This window comes from Equus przewalskii, chromosome 25, assembly GCF_037783145.1.
Source record: "Equus przewalskii isolate Varuska chromosome 25, EquPr2, whole genome shotgun sequence".
In the NCBI taxonomy this organism is placed as follows: domain Eukaryota; kingdom Metazoa; phylum Chordata; class Mammalia; order Perissodactyla; family Equidae; genus Equus; species Equus przewalskii.
In genome coordinates this window covers 19,039,893-19,060,451 of record NC_091855.1, presented here as the reverse complement: position 1 = coordinate 19,060,451, position 20,559 = coordinate 19,039,893, and the positions used below count along the sequence as shown (strand labels likewise).

The 20,559-nt window shown below is 39.7% G+C and overlaps 1 protein-coding gene across 10 annotated transcripts in view; it reads right to left on the bottom strand.

The window, feature by feature from the left end:
- ZNF410 (zinc finger protein 410) overlaps positions 1 to 20,559 on the bottom strand; it is a 43,633-nt gene that overhangs the window by 8,730 nt on the left and 14,344 nt on the right. For all 10 annotated transcript variants that reach the window (XR_011532941.1, XR_011532942.1, XM_070593889.1 and 7 more), the window contains 5 exons: positions 18,444 to 18,662; positions 16,791 to 16,982; positions 8,559 to 8,709; positions 7,893 to 8,074; positions 2,350 to 2,439 (listed from right to left, as the gene is read on the bottom strand). Coding sequence is in view for 8 of the 10 variants with exons in the window: in XM_070593889.1 (XP_070449990.1) it covers positions 2,350 to 2,439; positions 7,893 to 8,074; positions 8,559 to 8,709; positions 16,791 to 16,982; positions 18,444 to 18,662 (834 nt within the window). In the remaining 2 variants the exon portion in view is untranslated. The remainder of the gene's footprint in view (positions 1 to 2,349; positions 2,440 to 7,892; positions 8,075 to 8,558; positions 8,710 to 16,790; positions 16,983 to 18,443; positions 18,663 to 20,559) is intronic.

Here is a 20,559-nt window from a genome sequence, read left to right as displayed (position 1 = left end):
GAACCTCTAGAACATGTACCATCCTCAAGGATTCCAACCCTAGGTTCATAATATACCCTGTCCTATTTCCTGCCACCACTCTGACAGTCTTCAACATTCACACTGGTGGTTCATCTACAAAATGATGTCAACTATCCTCTTATGTCCTCAAGTCCAAATTCTCACTCTCCATTCCACCTACCCAGACAACCACACTTAAAGCAGGGGTCAAAAACTCATGCCTACAGGGGACTAGTAGGTAGCAAAAGTATGTGAAATGGCCAGGAAATCTCCAGAAAAGGCAAATCTATAGACACAGAAAGCAGAACAGTGGTTCCCTGGGTCTGGGGTGGGAGCAGGAACTGACAGAAGAGGGGCACACAGGAACTTTTTGACATGATAAAAAGTGTTCTGGGGGCCAGCCCTGTGGCACAGTGTTAGTTCCACACATTCTGCTTCGGCAACCCAGGTTCGTGGGTTTGGATCCCAGGCATGGACCTACAGCACTCATCAGCCATGCTGTGGTGGCGACCCACATATAAAGTAGAGGAAGACTGGCACAGATGTTAGCTCAGGGCTAATCTTCCTCAAGGAAAAAAAAATGAGGAAGATTGGCATCAGATGTTAGCTCAGGGCTAATCTTCCTTCAGACACAAAAATAGTGTTCTAAAACTGGATTGTGGTGATAACTGTACAATTCTGTATATTTTCTAAAAATCACTCATTTGTACACTTACAATGGGTGAATTTTAAGCTATGTGCATTATACATCAAAAAAGCTATTTAAAAAAACCAGTTGATTGAAATACAATGATTATATAGAAACCCATAAATTCAAACTAATACTAACAAGAGAGAGAAAAAAAGCAATGAAAATGCCACTTATCTAACACTAGAAGACTAACCAGAGCACCAATTTCTCATTCTGAAAACTCACAATTAAAAGAAAAGAAGTACACATTTATCCTGCTTTTCCCAGGCAAATTACCAAATAGTGCTAAGTGATAGAGAAGAGAACTATATGTATAGAAGAACTCCAGCTAAGTCACGTGAATGAAATAACAGAATTAGAAAAACCACCATTTACAATCCTAATAAAATAACAGATTCAGGCATCATTCAGAGATGAGACCATAAGGCAAAAGGATGCTAGGGAACTTTACAATGTGGGGATCAGGGTGTTACCAACTGAACCCCCTGATCAATTTTGACAACCAAGCACTGTGTGCCTCCAGATGTGATATAAAATGAAGCACAGAGAACCACCCATAATGTACCCTTGCAAAATCTTTGAACCTTTGAAGCTTTTAAGGCTTACTTCCATTTATAGGAGATATAGGGAACAAGTTAAATGACATAAAAGGAAGCAAACCAACAAATCCAGAATGTGAGACATTCTATAGGACCCAACTGACTGACTGTTGTACAAGTCTATGGCATGAAAAAAAAGTGAGTGTATAGATCTGGATTCAAGAAGACTTACTAACCAAGTGTAATATTAGACCTTGTTGGATCCTGATTTGAACAAATCTACATTAAAAGATATTTTTCAGACAACTGGAAAAAACTGAATATGGACTTGGTATGAGAGAAAACCAAGGAATTATTGTTAATTTTGATAGGTAGGTTAATAAGCATTATTGTTATGTAGGAAAATGTCTTTATTTTCTCTTCTTTTATGTATGTTTGAAATAATTTTACATAATGAAATAAGGTAAAATAAAATTAAAACACCCTATAAGCCAAGCAAACACATCAGTTTGCCACCTCCGCTTAGAACCTGTCATGATAAAAACTGCTCCACCTCTAAGATCTCGACTCTGAAATTCACATGCCTGATTACACCTCTCCAACTCCCTCGCTCCCACTGAACTGCCTTGCTGTCCTCAACATAACTAACTTCCAGTTCCTTCTCTCCACTCCTCCTCTTCTGGCTCCCCTTTGCTTCCCATGGCTACCCACTTGAACAATTACCTGTTTCTATTCTAAAATTTCTCTCCACTTTGAGTTCACTTCTGCGTTGGCATGTCTCTACTCTGAATAGGCTCCATGGCCCATATTTGATGTAACTTATAAAGCACCCAGCACAGTGCCAAATAAATTTGCTGATCTCCTCAGAAAAAGGTCTAGATTAGAAAGCAGTTCAATGGCTCAGCTGAAAATAATAACAATTAGATTTTTTCTTCTTGAATATGTGACCATTTGAATGCAATTATCAAGAACCTTGATTTCTGATTCTGTCATAATCAGGAGGAAAATTTATGGTGAACAGTTTGTTTCTTTTTAGATTTCTTTATACCACCCCCCACCATTTCACCCTTTTGGCTCTCCACCTTCTCTGAAATCTATGAATGGCACATGTTCTAGTACCTGAGTGAACCACCAAATGTTTTCGGAGGCTAGAATACTCAGCAAAGGAACGGCCGCATCCTTGAGCTTCACAAAGGAAAGGCTTCTCTCCTAGAGACGGAAATGAGACAAAGACTCAGTCTTTTGATGAATTGATGATCTATTACTCTCTTTTCCCATTAATCTTATCCTGTTTCCAGTGACTAAGTCTGATTTCCTGAATTCGGGCTATATAATCTCAACTGAGTTATCTAACAAGTGTTGCCTCTCAACAATCTCGTACACAGCCCACCAGACAGCCCTGCCCTTTTCTTTAGAGTGGCTGCCTCTGAGCATCATACTTCCTTCTCCCTCCTGGCTCAAGGGCTGACCCCAAGCTGCACTGACCTACCTTCTTCAGTGATCCCATCCCTTCTGAGGATATCAAGATTAACAGTGTATATGCTGTCAGGATTTTTACCTTACATCAATTCTCTTCAAGATTCAGTTTCTAGATCCATGTAAAAGTACGATTTTTTTTTCTGCTTTTTCTCCCCAAAGCCCCCCAGTACATAGTTGTATATTTTAGTTGTGGGTCCTTCTAGTTGTGGCATGTGAGACACAGCCTCAGCATGGCCTGATGAGCGGTGCCATGTCTCCACCCAGGATCCGAACCGGCGAAACTCTGGGCCACCGAAGCGGAGCATGCGAACTTAACCACTCAGCCACAGGGCCAGCCCCATAAAAGTACAGATTTTTAAAGGTTATAAAACAGGCCTTACATAGTCCCATTTTATAAAGCAAAGAAATAAAAACAGATGTTTAGTCAGAAGTACACAGAAAAATCTGAAACGATATGTTAAAAGTACTTATATCCTGATAGTGGTATTACGGATGACTTATTTTCTTCTTTGTATTTTTATTTAATTTTCATTTTCTACAATATTACTTTGTTATTTTAAAAATTAAAGATACATGGTGAAAACTGAATAAGGTCTGTAGACTGACATACTGTTAACTTTCTGGTTTTGATATTGTACTATTGGCGACATGATGTCATTTTGGGGGGAGGCTGGGTCAAGCACACACAGAACTCTTTGTACTATTTTTGCCACTTCTCGTGAGTCTATTACTTCAAAATAAGAAGTGAAAAAAACCAGAGATGCAGTCCCCATCCTCCAAGGGTCACAGACTAATGTATGAGAGAGAAATGTATTCATAATAACTTTAATATAAATTCCTATGCAAAAAGTGCTATAAGCATTTAGAAAGGGAGGAACTCTGATTGTGATAATTTTTTAAGGAAGCTGAATTTAGGCTGATCTTAAAAGATGACAAGGATGGAAGGAAATTTCAGGCACAAGGATAGTGTGAGCACACCCCTAAAACTGAGAATGCCCAGGGCAAGTTCAGAAAACGGCAAGTGTGAAACAATGAGAAATACAAACATTGGTCTCTGTCCCTGGTTCCTCACACAGAGCTCCTAAAACCCTTGTAAACAGGGGTGCTAGGAGAAACTTTTGTTTTAACATTTAGTCTTTGATCCCAGTTCCTTATGCAGAGCTCCTACAACCCTTGTAATTTCTTAAGTGATAAGAGCACCAGAATATTGGGTTTTGACCCTGGTTCCTGACAGAGTTAGTAAATCCCTTGGACTTTCCTGGGTAGTACAAGTCTTCTTCTAATGAGGTGACTCTTGGTGGGCTCCTGGATGAGAGGGATGCTCACCAGAAAGACCAAGCCATGATAAGAAGCTTGGGATTTTCAGCCCCACCTCCCATTCTCTGGGGAGGGGAGAGAGACTAGAAATGGAGTTAATGATTGATCATACCTACATGGTGAAGCCTTCAGAAAAATCCCAAAAGTACAGGGTTCAGAGAATTTCTGGGTTGGTGAACACATCTACATGCCAGGAGGGTGGAACACCCGAACTCCACAGGGACAGAAGCTCCTGTGCTTTGGACCCTTCCAGACCTCGCCCTAGATATCTGTTCATCTGGCTGTTCATCTGTATCCTTTATCATCTCTCTTATTATATAATAAAGTGATAAACATGTTTCCCTGAGTTCTGTGAGCTGTTCTAGCAAATAATTGAATCCAAAAGGGAGGATCATGGAAACCTCCAATTTGTAGCCAAGTCAGACAGAAGTTGTGAGTAACCTGGAGACCTACTACTTACTTTACTGGCATCTGAAGTGGGGAACAGTCTTGTGGGACTGAGCCCTTAACCTGTGGGATCTGATGCTATCTCCAGGTAGAGAGTGTCAGAATTGAGTTAGATTGTAGGACACCCAGCTGGTGTCAGAGAATTGCTTCATGTAGGGGAAAAAATCCACACATCTGGTGTCAGAAGTGTTGTGAGTGTGGCAGTAGTGTGAGGGTAAAGGAGAAACACAGGAAGAGCGAGTTTTTCCTATTCAGCAAGTAAGGCTGGCATGGTGACAACATGGGAGCTGGGCCTGGAAGGAGGGAGCAGCACAGCTCTAGATTATACTGTTCTTTCAGACTGTACCACACCATTTAATGTTTGTGACTTTCCAGTGGCCTGTAATTTTTTTGAAAGCATATTTGTATACTCATACCTGTCCCAGAACGCTAGGCACTCAAAAAGTTACTGAAGGAGTGATACACTCATATATATGACAGAATAACTGTCAGAAAAGCAGAAAATTCCAGTAATAAATAAGGTTAAATGAACCTGATGAACTAAAGAACCGTAGAAAAAGGATTTAGAAAAAGATTCATCAGAATCTAGTGGCATGAATCTCTGCGTCAATCTGGCTAAGGTGAGTTAGCCTTCCTATTTGGAAACTAAGAGGATAGTGATTTTGCTGAGATAAGGGACACAGGAAAGAGGAGACTCAAGAGGCAATGCTGCATAATGGTTAAGAGCATGAGTCAGTTAACCCTGAGTTCAAATCTTGGCACCACCACTTATTATTATAGGGAAGACATTTAACCTCTCTGAGAATCAGTTCTCATCTCTAAAATGAACATCGTACAATCTCAAAACATTAATTGAGGATTAAATGAGATACTACAAGTTAAATATACTCAGCATAACACCTGGCACATGGTAAGCACTCATGGTAAGCCAATAAAATTGGCAGTTTTAATTACTATCATTACTACTAATAAAGATCTGAGGTCAATTCTGGCATCTGAGATAAAGTGAGTTGTCAGCATTTGAAAACAAAATCCTTGGGGCCGGCCCCGTGGCTGAGTGGTTAAGTTCACGTGCTCCACTTCAGCGGCCCAGGGTTTCACCAGTTTGGATCTTGGATGTGGACATGGCACCGCTCATCAAGCCATGCTGAGGTGGCATCCCACATGCCACAACAGAAGGACCCACAACTTAAAAAAAAATACACAACTATGTACTGGGGGGCTTTGGGGAGAAAAAAGGAAAAATAAAATCTTTTAAAAAACCTCAAAAAAACAAAAATGCTTGGAAGAACTTTAGAGTCAGATCAAACTAGCTCTGCCACTTCTTAGCTGCATAGTATTGGGCAAGTTACTTAACTCCTAATCTTGTTTCTTCATCAATAAATATAGTATCTAGGGGCTGGCCCAGTGGCATGTTCATCAAGCCATGCTGTGGCGGCATCCCACATACAAAATAGAGGAAGACTGGCACAGATGTTAGCTCAGGGGCAATCTTCCTCAAGCAAAAAGAGGAAGACTGGCAACAGATATTAGCTCAGGGATAATCTTCCTCAACAAAATTAAATAAATAAATAATCTACTGCATAAAGTTACCTGAAAGATTCAATGAGACAATGTATATGTGCTTGGTACATATTAAATTTCCTGAAGGGCTGGCCTGGTGGTGCAGTGGTTAAGTGTGCATGTTCTGCTCTGGCAGCCTAGCGTTCGCCAGTTCAGATCCTAGGTGCAGACATGGCACTGCTTGGCAAGCCATGCTATGGCAGGCATCCCACATGTAAAGTAAAGGAAGACAGGCACGGATGTTAGCTCAGGGCCAGTCTTCCTCAGCAAAAAGAGGAGGATTGGCAGCAGATGTTAGCTCAGGGCTAATCTTCCTCAAAAAAAAAAAAAAAAATTCCTGAGTAAATTCTAACTTTTATTATTATATTAATTATTGAGACTCAGATCCGTAAGGCATCCAGGGAGGAATGATTAAATTGAGGTTATGAGAGACTGTGACAAGACAGAAAACTGAGTAAACTGGGAGAAACCTGAAATTCTGAAATTGGTGAACAACTAGAAGATTAATAAGGGAGAGCTAGCAAGAGTTAAAATGAAGAGAGAAACCAGGTCATACTCTGAAGTAAAAGAAAGCATTTTAAGGAGCTGTTCAGTTTTAGCAAATGCTACAAAGATGATGAGCAGCACAGGGATGAAGAGGTTACTGAATGCAACAATAAGGCATAGTGAACTCTACTGCTTTCCTTATCTATTCAGCTGGATGTTTTTCTTGTTCTTTTATTCAAACTGCTTTCCTGGAGTAAGCACAGTTTACTCTCTCAAGAAAAAGCTGAGAACAGAGCTATTCTGCCCTAAAACACATCCAGTGGTAATGTCAATCTGGAGGGAACATAGGAACATGCCTGGAACAAATGTGGCTTAAGTTTAAGTCAAAACTTTTCAAAAGCCCTTTAATCATACCTACTATCATTTTAGCAACACAAGAATAAACAATGAAGAGACAGAAAAAGTGGGTGAAATAAGTTATATATCCTAAGATAGTAGTCTGGGTTCAGTGATTAAGCTCTGGCAAGAGACTTAGCATATGCTGGGTGAAGTGGCTTGGAAAGTCACCCTTACACTTAGACAAAAGTCAGAGTATCTTTATTTTGCTCCTTTGATATTAACATTCTGTTTGACGCAGAACAAGTCACTTCTCCATTCTGTTTCTCATGTTGTGAGGCTCTAACAAGAAAGCAAACTCCTCAAAGTCATGGACTATATTTTAGCTTTTGTATTTCCCCCCACCTGATAATATTTAGTGCCTAGAAGAGGTTCTGTGTGGTTTGTGTGATGTAATAAATTACTGACCAAAACTACGACTGTGTAATGTTCAAAGATATTTGGAAACAGACTTATTTTGTCCATATCCCATCACATCATTGTTATCAGAGAAGGTCTTATATCCCTTCCTATACTTTAGGTCCTGGAGGGAGAAATCAACACTGTGCTTTCCTCACGTACAGGTGAAAGCTCAATAAACGTTACTGAATGAGGGGCTGGCGCCGTGGACGAGTGGTTAAGTTCACGCGCTCTGTAGCAGGTGGCCCAGTGTTTCGTTGGTTCGAATCCTGGGCGCAGACACGGCACTGCTCATCAAACCATGCTGAGGCAGCATCCCACATGCCACAACTAGAAGGACCCACAACGAAGAATATACGACTATGTACTGGGGGGCTTTGGGGAGAAAAAGGAAAAAAAAAATGTTACTGAATGAATCAGAGTGCCATGAGGCATTTGCAAAAGAGAAATTCCATCTTCAGAGTTCTAGCAACAACCCTGGACCTTCATGTCTACTTCCACCTCAGAGCCTTTCCCAAGGATAAGCACTAAGCCAAGTAGCAGGCTGCCCATGGGAATGCTGGGGTTGCACACACCTGTGTGGATGCGCAGGTGGTTCTTCAGGTTTCCAGCTGTAGTGAACTGCTTACCACAGCTAGACTCAGGGCACATAAAGGGCTTCTCCCCATTGTGGGTCCTCATGTGCACCTTCAGCCTCTGCAGCACATAGAAGCTTTTCCCACAACCTTCTGCAGGGCAGATGAAGGAGCGATCATTTCTGCAAAAAAAAAAAAAAAAAAAAAAATCACCTAAGCGATAACACCTGAAAACGCTGTTTGCTAGAGAGGATAAGTCAAAGCTCCTACTGACTCTCAAGGCAGACAGTAAATCCCAAACCTGGATATATCAGAATCCCCCAAAGTTTGCTAAAACTACAGATGCCCAGGCCCCACCTCTCGAAATACAGATTGTATAGGTTTAGGCCATGGCCCAATCTCATGTGTTATTTTTAAGTTCTCCAAAACATTGTGTTTTATAATGAGATTTGAGAACTCTTGCTCTAAGACATTTTAGGTGCCAAATGTCTTATTAAATATTTGTCAGAATGAAGAAAATGAGACAATACAAAACTTTCTATTAAAAAGCAAAAGACAAGTGACCTGGAGTCTCCACTTTCCTTTAATTTGTCAACTGGGAAGACAAGATCATCTGGAAGCATCAAGGTTCTTGAGTTCCAAGTATGGAATCTCAGATATGCTCACCGATGAGTTTTAAGGTGGTATTTGAAGTGAGCTGGCCACACAAATGTCCGGTCACAGCCTTCAACTGTACACTTGAGCTTCTTTTCCACTTGAGGAAGGGGCCCAGAATCTTTGGGTTGCCCATCACCAGAACCAAGGTGGACATTTTCTCCTGTAACAGAGTCACATATTTATAATCCAGGGAAGGACCCAGCTCAGACACTTTGGCTCAAACAATAAAGCTCCTGTATTTTACTCCTAGTGATCATTAATTAGATCTCTAGCTTCATCCTCCCCAGCTCTCTCTGTATTCATTTAACAACAGAAGTAAGAGTGCTCTACATCCTCATCCTCTTATCAGAGAACTACCGAAAGCCATCATGCTTTGTTTCACAAGACTAGGTCTCTTTGGCAAGTGTAGGAAATGTCCAAAATGGTTTCATATCAAAAAGCAGAGTTGGGGCCGGCCCAGTGGTGTAGCAGTTAAGTTTGCAGGGTCCACTTCAGCAGCCAGGGATTCGCTGGTTCGGATCCTGGGTGCAGACCTATGCACTGCTTATCAAGCCACGTTGTGGCAGACGTCCCACCTATACAATAGAGGAAGATGGGCACAGATGTTAGCTCAGGGCCAATCTTCCTTAGCAAAAAGAGGAGGATTGGTGGCAGATGTTAGCTCAGGGCTAATCTTTCTCAAAACAAATAAACAACAAGCAAACAAAAGCAGGATTACATTACACAGATTGGTGGGGAAGCAGGTATAGCAACACCCAGAATGGGGCACTACAGAAGATGACTAATGTCATCCTTTACCTAAAGTTCTAGATAATAAAAACTTGTATTTTAAGGAGGAATAGCCATTCCGGCTTAGTTGTGGGCTTAAGGTAGTAATTTCTTTTGTAGATGGCCACTCCTGGATTTCTATCTTTTCAAGTCAATCTGGCTGTTTCTATCATTCTAGAGAATAAGAATCACCGTCCAATTTCCTGTACCACTACTCTTTAGTTATAAAAGATCTAAGAATGCAAAAACTCAGTTGATTTTAAAATTTCTAGCCACATTTTTAAGTTAGAGATAATATCTATGGACATTGTTCAACAAACTAAAAGGAGGAGAGGAGAGGAGCACACAGTGCAGTGCTTCCCTTAAACTTCAATGAAATCAGTTAGTTAAAACTTTACAGAAATTCCGAAGTAGCAGGTGGGGCTCCTTTTATTTTCTTCAAGACACAGTTGGACATCATAGAGAAAACCATTCACAACCACTTAATTCTGCTATAAGCACATGGAGTTTACCTTTCCACTATACACACCGTAGGAATAAGATTGATATTTCCAAATTTCCCTCTCGAAAGCCAAGAGTAGGAATAACATATGTTGTATCCTTCACACTCCTTGGAGCCTGACAGGTGATCAAAGGCAGTTTCTGCCTATCTTCAATCTTATTCTCTTCCTGCCCTACATTCTTCTTGCTGAGCTTCACGAAATGGTAGTCATAAAACTAAACGCTCCAAGGTTAGAGTAGAACCTAAGATGCCTTCTGTCAATTATTATTAACTAACTTTTTTTCTAAATGTTGTCCCACATATTGTATTTGTTTATTTGAAAAAGCCAGACCCGCAGCTAGGTAAATTTTTTTTTTTTTTCGAATAACTATAACTTTTTTTTTTCAGTTTTTTTTTATTGAGTTATTGATAGGTTACAATCTTGTGAAATTTCAGTTGTACATTAATGTTTGTCAGTCATGTTGTAGGTGCACCACTTCACCCTTTGTGCCCACCCCCCAACCCACCTTTCCCCTGGTATCCACTAAACTGTTCTTGGTCCATAGTTTTAAATTCCTCATATGAGTGGAGTCATACACAGATTATCTTTCTCTCGCTGGCTTATTTCACTTCACATAATTCTCTCAAGGTCCATCCATGTTATTGCAAATGGAATGATTTCGTTCTGTTTTGCAGCTGAGTAGTATTCCATTGTATATATGTACCACATCTTCTTTATCCATTCGTCTGTTGATGGGCACTTAGGTTGCTTCCACGTCTTGGCTATTGTAAATAGTGTTGCAATAAACATTGGGGTGCACAGGACTTTTGGGATTGCTGACTTCAGGCTCTTTGGATAAATACCCAGTAGTGGGATGGCTGGATTGTATGGTAGTTCTATTTTTAGTTTTTTGAGGAATCTCCATACTGTTTTCCATAGTGGCTGCACCAGTTTGCATTCCCACCAGCAGTGTATGAGGGTTCCTTTTTCTCCGCAACCTCTCCAACATTTGTTGCTATTAGTTTTAGATATTTTTGTCATTCTAACGGGTGTAAGGTGATATCTTAGTGTAGTTTTGATTTGCATTTCCCTGATGATCAGCGATGATGAGCATCTTTTCATGTGCCTATTGGCCATCCGTATATCTTCTTTGGAGAAATGTCTGTTCATATCTCCAGCCCATTTTTTGATTGGGTTGTTTGATGTTTTGTTGTTGAGTTGCGAGAGTTCTTTATATATTATGGATATTAAGCCTTTGTCAGCTATATGACTTGCAAATATTTTTTCCCAGTTAGTGGGTTGTTTTTTTGTTTCAATCCTGTTTTCATTTGCCTTGAAGAAGCTCTTTAATCTGATGAAGTCCCATTTGTTTATTCTTTCTATTGTTTCCCTTCTCTGAGAAGGCATGGTGTCTGAAAAGATCCTTTTAATACTGATGTCAAAGAGTGTACTGCCTACGTTTTCTTCCAGAAGCCTTATGGTTTCAGGTCTCACCTTTAGGTCTTTGATCCATTTTGAGTTTATTTTGGTGAATGGTGAAAAAGAATGGTCAATTTTCATTCTTTTACATGTGGCTTTCCAGTTTTCCCAGCACCATTTGTTGAAAAGACTTTCTTTTCTCCATTGTATGCCCTCAGCTCCTTTGTCAAAGATAAGCTGTCCATAGATGTGTGGTTTTATTTCTGGGCTTTCAATTTTGTTCCATTGATCTCTGCACCTGTTTTTGTACCAGTACCATGCTGTTTTGATTACTGTAGCTTTGTAGTATGTTTTGAAGTCAGGGATTGTGATGCCTCCCGTTTTGTTCTTTTTTCTCAGGATTGCTTTAGCAATTTGGGGTCTTTTGCTGCCCCATATGAATTTTAGGATTCTTTGTTCTAATTCTGTAAAGAATGTCATTGGGATTCTGATTGGGATGGCGTTGAATCTGTAGATTGCTTTAGGTAGAATGGACATTTTAACTATGTTTATTCTTCCAATCCATGTACATGGAATGTCTTTCCATCTCCTTATGTCGTCATCCAATTCTCTCAGAAAGGCCTTGTAATTTTCATTATATAGGTCCCTCACTTCCTTAGTTAAATTTACCCCAAGGTATTTTATTCTTTTTGTTGCGATTGTGAATGGTATTGTATTCTTGAGTTCTTTTTCTGTTGGTTCATTACTGGAGTATACAAATGCTACTGATTTATGCAAATTGATTTTATACCCTGCAACTTTGCTGTAGTTGTTGATTACTTCTAAGAGTTTTCCGATGGATTCTTTGGGGTTTTCAATATATAAGATCATGTCGTCTGCAAACAGCGAGAGTTTCACTTCTTCCCTCCCTATTTGGATTCCTTTTATTCCTTTTTCTTGCCTGATTGCTCTGGCTAGGACCTCCAGTACTATGTTAAATAAAAGTGGTGATAGAGGGCATCCTTGTCTTGTTCCTGTTTTCAGGGGGATGGGGTTCAGTTTTTGCCCATTGAGTATGATGTTGGCTATGGGTTGGTCGTATATGGCCTTTATTATGTTGAGGTAGTTTCCTTCTATGCCCATTTTGTTCAGAGTTTTTATCATAAACGGCTGTTGGATCTTGTCAAATGCCTTCTCTGCATCTATTGAGATGATCATGTGGTTTTTATTCCTCAGTTTGTTGATGTGGTGTATCACGTTGATTGATTTGCAGATGTTGAACCATCCCTGTGTCCCTGGTATGAATCCCACCTGATCATGATGTATGATTCTTTTGATGAATTGCTGAATTCTGGTTGCCAAAATTTTGTTTAGAATTTTTGCATCTATGTTCATCAGTGATATTGGCCTGTAGTTCTCTTTTTTCATAGTGTCCTTGTCTGGTTTTGGTATCAGTGTGATGTTGGCCTCATAGAATGTGTTAGGAAGTGTTCCATCTTCCCTAATTTTTTGGAATAGCTTGAAAAGGATAGGTATTAAATCCTCTCTGAAAGTTTGGTAGAATTCCCCAGGAAAGCCATCTGGTCCTGGGGTTTTATTCTTTGGGATGTTTTTGATTGCTGTTTCAATCTCTTTCCTTGTGATTGGTCTGTTCAAATTGTCTGCCTCTTCTTGAGTGAGCTTTGGGAGATTGTAGGAGTCCAGGAATTTATCCATTTCCTCTAGGTTATCCATTCTGTTGGCATATAGTTTTTTGTAGTATTCTCTTATAATCTCTTGTATTTCTGCAGAGTCTGTTGTTATTTCTCCTCGCTCATTTCTGATTTTGTTTATTTGAGCTTTCTCCCTTTTTTTCTTTGTAAGTCTGGCTAGTGGTTTGTCAATTTTATTTATCTTCTCAAAAAACCAGCTCTTTGTCTCATTGATCCTTTCTACTGCCTTTTTCGTTTCAATAGTATTTATTTCTGCTCTGATTTTTATTATTTCTCTCCTTCTGCTGACTTTGGGCTTCATTTGTTCTTTTTTCTCTGGTTCAGTTAGGTGTGCTTTAAGGTTGCTTATTTGGGATTTTTCTTGTTTGTTAAGATGTGCCTGTATTGGGATGAATTTTCCTCTTAATACAGCTTTTGCTGTATCTCATATGAGTTGGTATGGCATGCTATCATTTTCATTTGTTTCCAGCTATTTTTTTATTTCTTCTTTAATTTCTTCAATGATCCATTGCTTGTTCAGTAGTGTGTTGTTTAGTCTCCACATCTTTGTGCCTTTCTCAGCTTTTTTCTTGTAATTAATTTCTAGCCTTATAGCACTATGATCTGAGAAGATGCTTGTTATTATTTCAATTTTTTTAAATTTGTAGAGGCTTGTCTTGTTTCCCAACATATGGTCTATCCTAGAGAATGTTCCATGTGCACTTGAGAAGAATGTGTATTCAGCTCCTTCAGGGTGGAGTGATCTATGTATGTCTATTAAGTCCAATTGTTTTAGTTTTTCATTCAGCTCCACTATTTCCTTGTTGATTTTCTGTCTGGATGATCTGTCCATTGATGTGAGTGGGGTGTTGAGGTCCCCTACTATTATTGTGTTGTTTTTAACATCTTCCTTTAGGTCTGTTAATAGTTGCTTTATGAATCTTGGTGCTCCTGTGTTGGCGCACCTAGGTAAATTTTAAACAGTACAAAAGTGCATATACCATAAAGGAAATTTCCCAGCAACTCCAGAGCTCCAGCTAATTAACTTCTAACGAAAGGTCTGTGGAAGCCCCACGCTAATCCAGAGATTTAAACTGGTGACAGTTGAGGCTTTGTGCATTGAATTTTGTAGATACAATGAGACCACTGATATAATCATACAACAGAAAAAAAATCCCTCAGAGAAAAGTGAGCTGCCTTTTACTTGAGTCCTATAAAATCACTCACTTAAAGGAGTGCTCCCTCAATTACTTTGGTTTTTTGTTTGGTTTTTGGGGGGGGAGGTTTTGCTGAGGAAGATTCACCCTGAGCTAACATCTGTGCCAATCTCCCTCTATTTTGTATGTGGGTCACTGCCACAGCCTGGCTGCCGACGAGTGGCATAGGTCCGCGCCTGGGAACTGAACTCACACTGCCTAAGTGGAGTACACCAAACTTAACCACTAGGCCACAGGGCCAGCCCCACAATTACTTGGTCTTTTAAAACAAAGCTCTGTTTGCAGAAGACAGATTAGCTGAAAATGACCTCGAGCAATGATAGTTGTGGATCTTTAGAGGTCTTCTGATATACTGGTTCCCCCACAAAAAAGAGAGAGACAAAGAAATTCAATACCTCATATGGCACATGTTGGATAATACTGTAAACACTTTAAAGATCCTACAGTTATGTGAGTAGGTCTTTGTGTCTGGGATAAAATTTCCAGTGAGAGTATCATACAGCAGGGGTCAGTAAACTTCTGCAAAGGGCCAGATAGTAAATACTTCTGGCTTTGAGGGTCATATAATCTCTGTCATGACTACTCAACTTTGCCATTATAGCAGCCATAGATGATCTGTAACTAATGGCCATGCCTGTGTTCCAATAAAACTTCATTTACAAAACCACATGGTTAATTGGCCCATAGGCCTTTGCTGACCCCTGATATACAGCATCATATCCAAAATTAAAATATTTCTGTATCTCAATCAGATGGAAGTGAAGATGATGTGCTCTGAAAAACTGTACTAGAGGACTCACAACATTGCTTCAGTAATAAGAAAGAAGCCATGTTACTCATGTTAAAAATGCATTACAATATTGAATAAAATCATTTCATTACATGTTAGTGGATGAAAAGCAATATAATATAAACATATTTCATGATTTAAAATGTGTGTGTGCAACCAAAATAATAAAATTTCAAATAGCAACTTAACAGTCTTTAATTTTATCTACATGCCTAAAGGTTTAGATATCTAAGCCCCAAAAAAGACTTTTAGGGAATCATCTCACTGACAATATGAAAGACTGTCATATATTTGGGCTTATTTTATATTCAAGCATATAAGGTAGCTGTTAGGTAGTAAGGTAACGTATTTTGAGAGTAATAAAAACATCTATACGATGCATTGCTGATTATAAAGCATTTCCCAGATAGAATCTTATTTAATCTCTATTAACAACCCAATCAGGTAAGCTACCTGATCTCTATGTTCTGAACATGAGAAAACTGAAGCTAAGGGAGGTTAAATTCCCCAGGCAGGGAACTAGTAAATGATGGCACCAGGTCTGGATCCCAGGTCCCTAGATTCCCAGTCCCAAATTCTCTCCCTACACTGCTTCTCACTGGCAAATAAAGCACTACTTTCCCAATGCAACAAGGAGATGCTGAAGGTTTCAGGATCCAGGGATTAGCAAAAGCATCTCAGGAAGAATCTGAGCTCTAGAATCCTCCCAAAATGATAAAATGGGCCATTCTAAGCAGCACTCTGATAGTCACAAACATAACTAATTATTTTGAAAACTACCAGAATTTGGAATTCTTTGTGCAGGAAAGATTTAGGTTAATGTTTCTAAAACTGGAATATTCTGAAATAATTCTCAAGGATCCTTGAGTTCTGTATGAGGAATTTTTTAATTTTTTATTTTCATTTATGGTAATCAAAAAATAATCACAAATATATTCTAGATTATTTGCATGAGCTCCAAACAGCTCGGTACTAACATAACATTTCAGTGCTTAAACTTGGTTTGTGATAATGATAGTTATGTACCTTAATAACTTGTTGACACAACCTCAAATGTCACAGGTTAATGAGAAAATGCAGAGGCAGATCTGAAATTAAAAGTCCTATGGCATGCTACATAAGCGAAGGTTTTGCAGTGGTTTAGGAGTGGTTTGAATATGGCCCTCAAGCTTTACCATGCATCAGAACCACCAGGAGGGCGTACTAGAAGACTGCAAGTTTCTAAGTTAGTAGGATGAGGCCTGAGAATTTGCATTTCTAAGTTTCCAGGTGATGCTGATGATTCAGGGACCACACTTTGAAAATTATTGGATAGAGAAAAGTGGCACAAAGTAGTACAGGCATGCTGAATAAAAAGAAATAGCACTACAGCTTGTTTGCATAGTTATAGGTCATCTGATGAACTGGTTCCAATAAAAAAAGCAGCTCTCTGGCAGCTGCTAATTGCTAAACTGCCATGAGAATAATGCAGTTTCAGCAAAACATCATCTGCCACAATGACTTAATATTAATTTTATTTTCATTGGTTTTATAGTTTTATTTCTATTAACTGATAGAAGGTTTTGATTTCATAATGGTGTAAAGGCTTTAAGTATAAGGAACACTACGATAAAAACAATTCAAGGTAACACCAGGATCTGTGAAAAATTTTTGTCCTTTAAAAGAGGCTCTGCACATTATTTAAAGCTGACAATTGAGAATGCTAGTTTAATTGATTCTGCACATGAATCTGGCACAGCTGAGTTAATTCACCGAAAATAAACAATTTACACATTTCTAACCTTCTGCTCTCACCAATAAAATAAATTGGATTACATAAAACTCAAAATATAGCCACTGCATTACCAAAATCTCTGCACAGGATACTGGAAAGGAAAACGCCACAGGGGTCTCACCATTGCTGCTGGTTTTCGCATTCTTGGCCAGTTGTGCACGAGTAGCAGCAATCAAACTGTCATGGGCCAACTCCTGAACCCGGAGGAACCATGGAATGCTACTGTCCGTGCTCTCACTGGAGAGGAAATCATTCCCTGAATCCTCTGCCTCATCTTGCACAAATACTAAGTGCTCAGCTGAAGAGCCCAGACCTGGAAGAAAGAAGAGGATATATGAAAGTTAGACACCAAGTAATTCTTTTATCAGCCCTGGTTCAGAAACTCTTCCTGTCCTGAATCAGCTACTCTAGATCTCAAGCTCTCACCTCAAGCTCCTGTTCTCATACAAGATTAGGTTATCATCTTCCCACTCCCAGGCTAAAGGTCTCTCCTTATCTTACCCGTTCTTCTATCAGAGGCAAAACTGTTCCTCCTGGCAACCAGGCTAACCCACACCTCTCGTCTCCCAATCCTCTCAGTTATCTCCTCTCTCCCATCTGCAACCCACTCCTCTCTAGTTGCCATCTTACCCAAGCTCGTCTCTCTTGTCTTTATTTTTAAAAAAAGAATAGAAAGTCTCAAGTACTTCTCTAGCTATTATGTTCTCACCTGTCCCTTCAAAGTCAAGTTTCTTGAACAAGCCTAACTTCTAACTTGCATATGCACTGTTTACCTTGCCATCCGCTCCCCATCTCTTTAACCCTGGCCTCCGCCTCTACTCCCTCAATAACAGTTGCTTCTGCTAAGGTCACCAGACCTACACTTCCCAGTCCTCGTCTCACTAGCCCATCCAGTGGTATCTGGCATGATTTAGTACCTTTTCTTCTTTAAAACTTTTTCCTGCCTTGGCTTCTCCCACACCACTCTCATTCTGTTTTCTTTAGCCCTCTCTAGCAGCTCCTTCCCATTCTTCTGCTACCCCCTTAAACATTTTTTTCCAGGGTCTCAGATTAGCCTTCTTTTCTGTGTCAGACTACTCCTGAATCAAAGAATCCATGCTCATTGTTTCAGACACTTCCTGAACGCTGATAAGCACCAAAACTGATTATTTCACACCAGACACCTCTAGAACTCTGGATTTCTGTTTCTAACTCTAAAGGACACCTCCTCCTGAATGTCCCTCAGATATCTCAACATCAACAGGTACAAGCTGGAACTAATCATCCTCCCCCAAGCCCTGTTCTTCCTGTGCTCACTACCTTGGTGAATGGCACTACCCAATTTTCCACACAAGGAACTTTTTTTTTCGAGGAAGATTAGCCCTGAGCTAACATCTGCCGCCAGTCTTCCTCTTTTTGCTAAGGAAAGCTGGCCCTGAGCTAACATCCATGCCCATCTTCTTCTACTTTATATGTGGGATGCCTACCACAGCATGGCTTGCCATGCTGTGCCATGTCCACACCCGGGATCCAAACTGGCAAACCCCGGGCCACCGAAGCGGAACGTGCGCACTTAACTGCTGCGCCACTGGGCCGGCCCCACACAAGGAACTTTTAAGTAGCCCTAGAGTCCGCCCTCTCTCTACACATTCAATCAATCACCAGATTACACTAATTCTCCAAAATAATAAAATAATAAAGCTTCTTTCCATTTTAAGTATGACTGAGTTAAAATATGTCCCATCCCCAATTTTTTCTTAAGCATGAGCAAAGTTCAGAAAAGGATAAAGAATACCTGTTCTTGTTAGGTTCAGAAGAATAAAAGATGTGCTATCACTCGGCTGGAGATCTTGCAACAAGCTAGGAGACTCTGGAGTGGACAAAAACTCCGGGGACTTCTGTACAGTCTGAGCCCTTGTCTCCTCTCCGTCTGGGCCCACATTCACCTGAAGGCTTCTCAGTACAGCTGAGGAAGGCACCTCCTTTGAGGAGTTATTATGATTTGGAGTATCATCTACAAAGGGAAAATACAACAGCTTTATGTAGCACCTATCTCCAAGCAGCTCACCATTTTAATACATAGCATCTAATACCCTTGTAACATCCGTTAGCACCTAACACCCTTACAGAAGCAGGCAGCATTTTCATTTTACAAATACAGATTTGCCTCACAAAAAGACAGAGAGATAGCTTCGAGTTCTAAAGGGAGTCAGCCAAAATGTGAGGGACAGACTCCTCTGACACTTGGCAGTAACTAATAAGCAACCATCCACATTCGGACATTACAGACCTTTGTCCTTTTGAGACCACAAATCAGTACTTTTCCCTTGAAAAATATAGTTATACAATGAATACTAACTCAAGAACAGGATCTAAATTTTAAATTATTTTTCTTGGGGAGAGATCCCTCTCTTTAATTTTTATAACATGTATGTGACAGTTCTACTGAGTCATTAGGAAAAAAAGAAACATAGCCTGAGACAAACCTGAAATTTGATGGAATCATCAACATGTGTCATTCTAGTTCTGGGTTTACACTGGATGTAAAGAAATAATTCAGAAGACTTGCTCTCTAGAACTTTATTCTAAGAGGGGGATGAATTTCCAAAGGTTTTAGCTGCAATACAAGGAGGAACTGACTACAGCACTGAAGCATCCAATATTTTCAGGGCTTTCATTCATCTCTATAAAAGGTAGACCACATTTTTTTCCTCTTTTAAAGAGATAACAGATAAGATTATAGGAATAAAAGTGGAAGCCCAGGGACAGTATTGCCATTTCAAAGCCTAACGAAGTTGCACAACAATGTAAATGTACTTAATGCCACAGAACTCATTAAATGGTAAATTTAACTAGTTAAAATGGTAAATTTTATGTTGTGTATATTTTACCACACAAATTTTTTTAAAATAAAGTTCATACCAGCTGTTTGTCATGGTACAACACTGGAAAATAACTATATATTCATCAACAGTGGCATGGATAAAGAAGGTGGTGTACGCTCATATAACGGAATACTATACAGCAATGAAACCAAACAGACCACAGCCACATAGAAGGATGAATTTCACAAACAGAGTAAAAGAAGGTACAACAACATACATTCATATGATTCTATTCAAAGTCCAAAAACAGCTAAAATTAAACTGCACTGCTTAGACCTGAGTGGTTAAACTTGAAAAACAAATAAAAAACTGTCACAAAAGTGAGGACAGTGGTGACCTATGGAAGAACAGAGGTTGTCTTTATCAGAGAGGAGCCCTTGGAGGGCTTGGGAGCTCACAATGCTCTACTCCTTGATTGGGTGGGAGGCATCTCCTTTATATTAATTCTTCAAAATATATATCCACATGGGTTTGTACCTCTCTATACCTACATCCCAACTCAAAAGAAAATATACAGGGACAGGCCCCATGGCCAAGTGGTTAAGTTTCCGTGCTCCACTTCGGCAGCCCAGGGTTTTGCCAGTTTGGATCCTGGGTGCAGACCTAGTACCGCTCATCAAGCCATGCTGAGGCAGCGTCCCACATGCCACAGCTAGAAGGACCCACAACTAAAATATACAACTATGTTCTTGGGGGGCTTTAGGGAGAAGAAAGAAAAAATTATTGAAAAAAAAAAAAGAGAATATGCAGGCCATGCATGGAATGATAACATATTTAGGAGGGAGGGAAATGAGGTTAGGGAAGTGTGTGCAGATATATTTGTGTTTGTAATGTTTCATGAGCTGGGAGGTGATGGTTTTCATTAGCAATTATCTGTAACTGGTTGTCTAAAATATTTTAAATCAAAATTACATCTAAAAGAAGGTAAAGTAGAAAAGATGATGGATGCTTTTGTCCCTGTTTTCATTTCCCTTTATTATTGTTAAAATATTTATTCAATAAATTAATATTGGGAGAGACAACTCA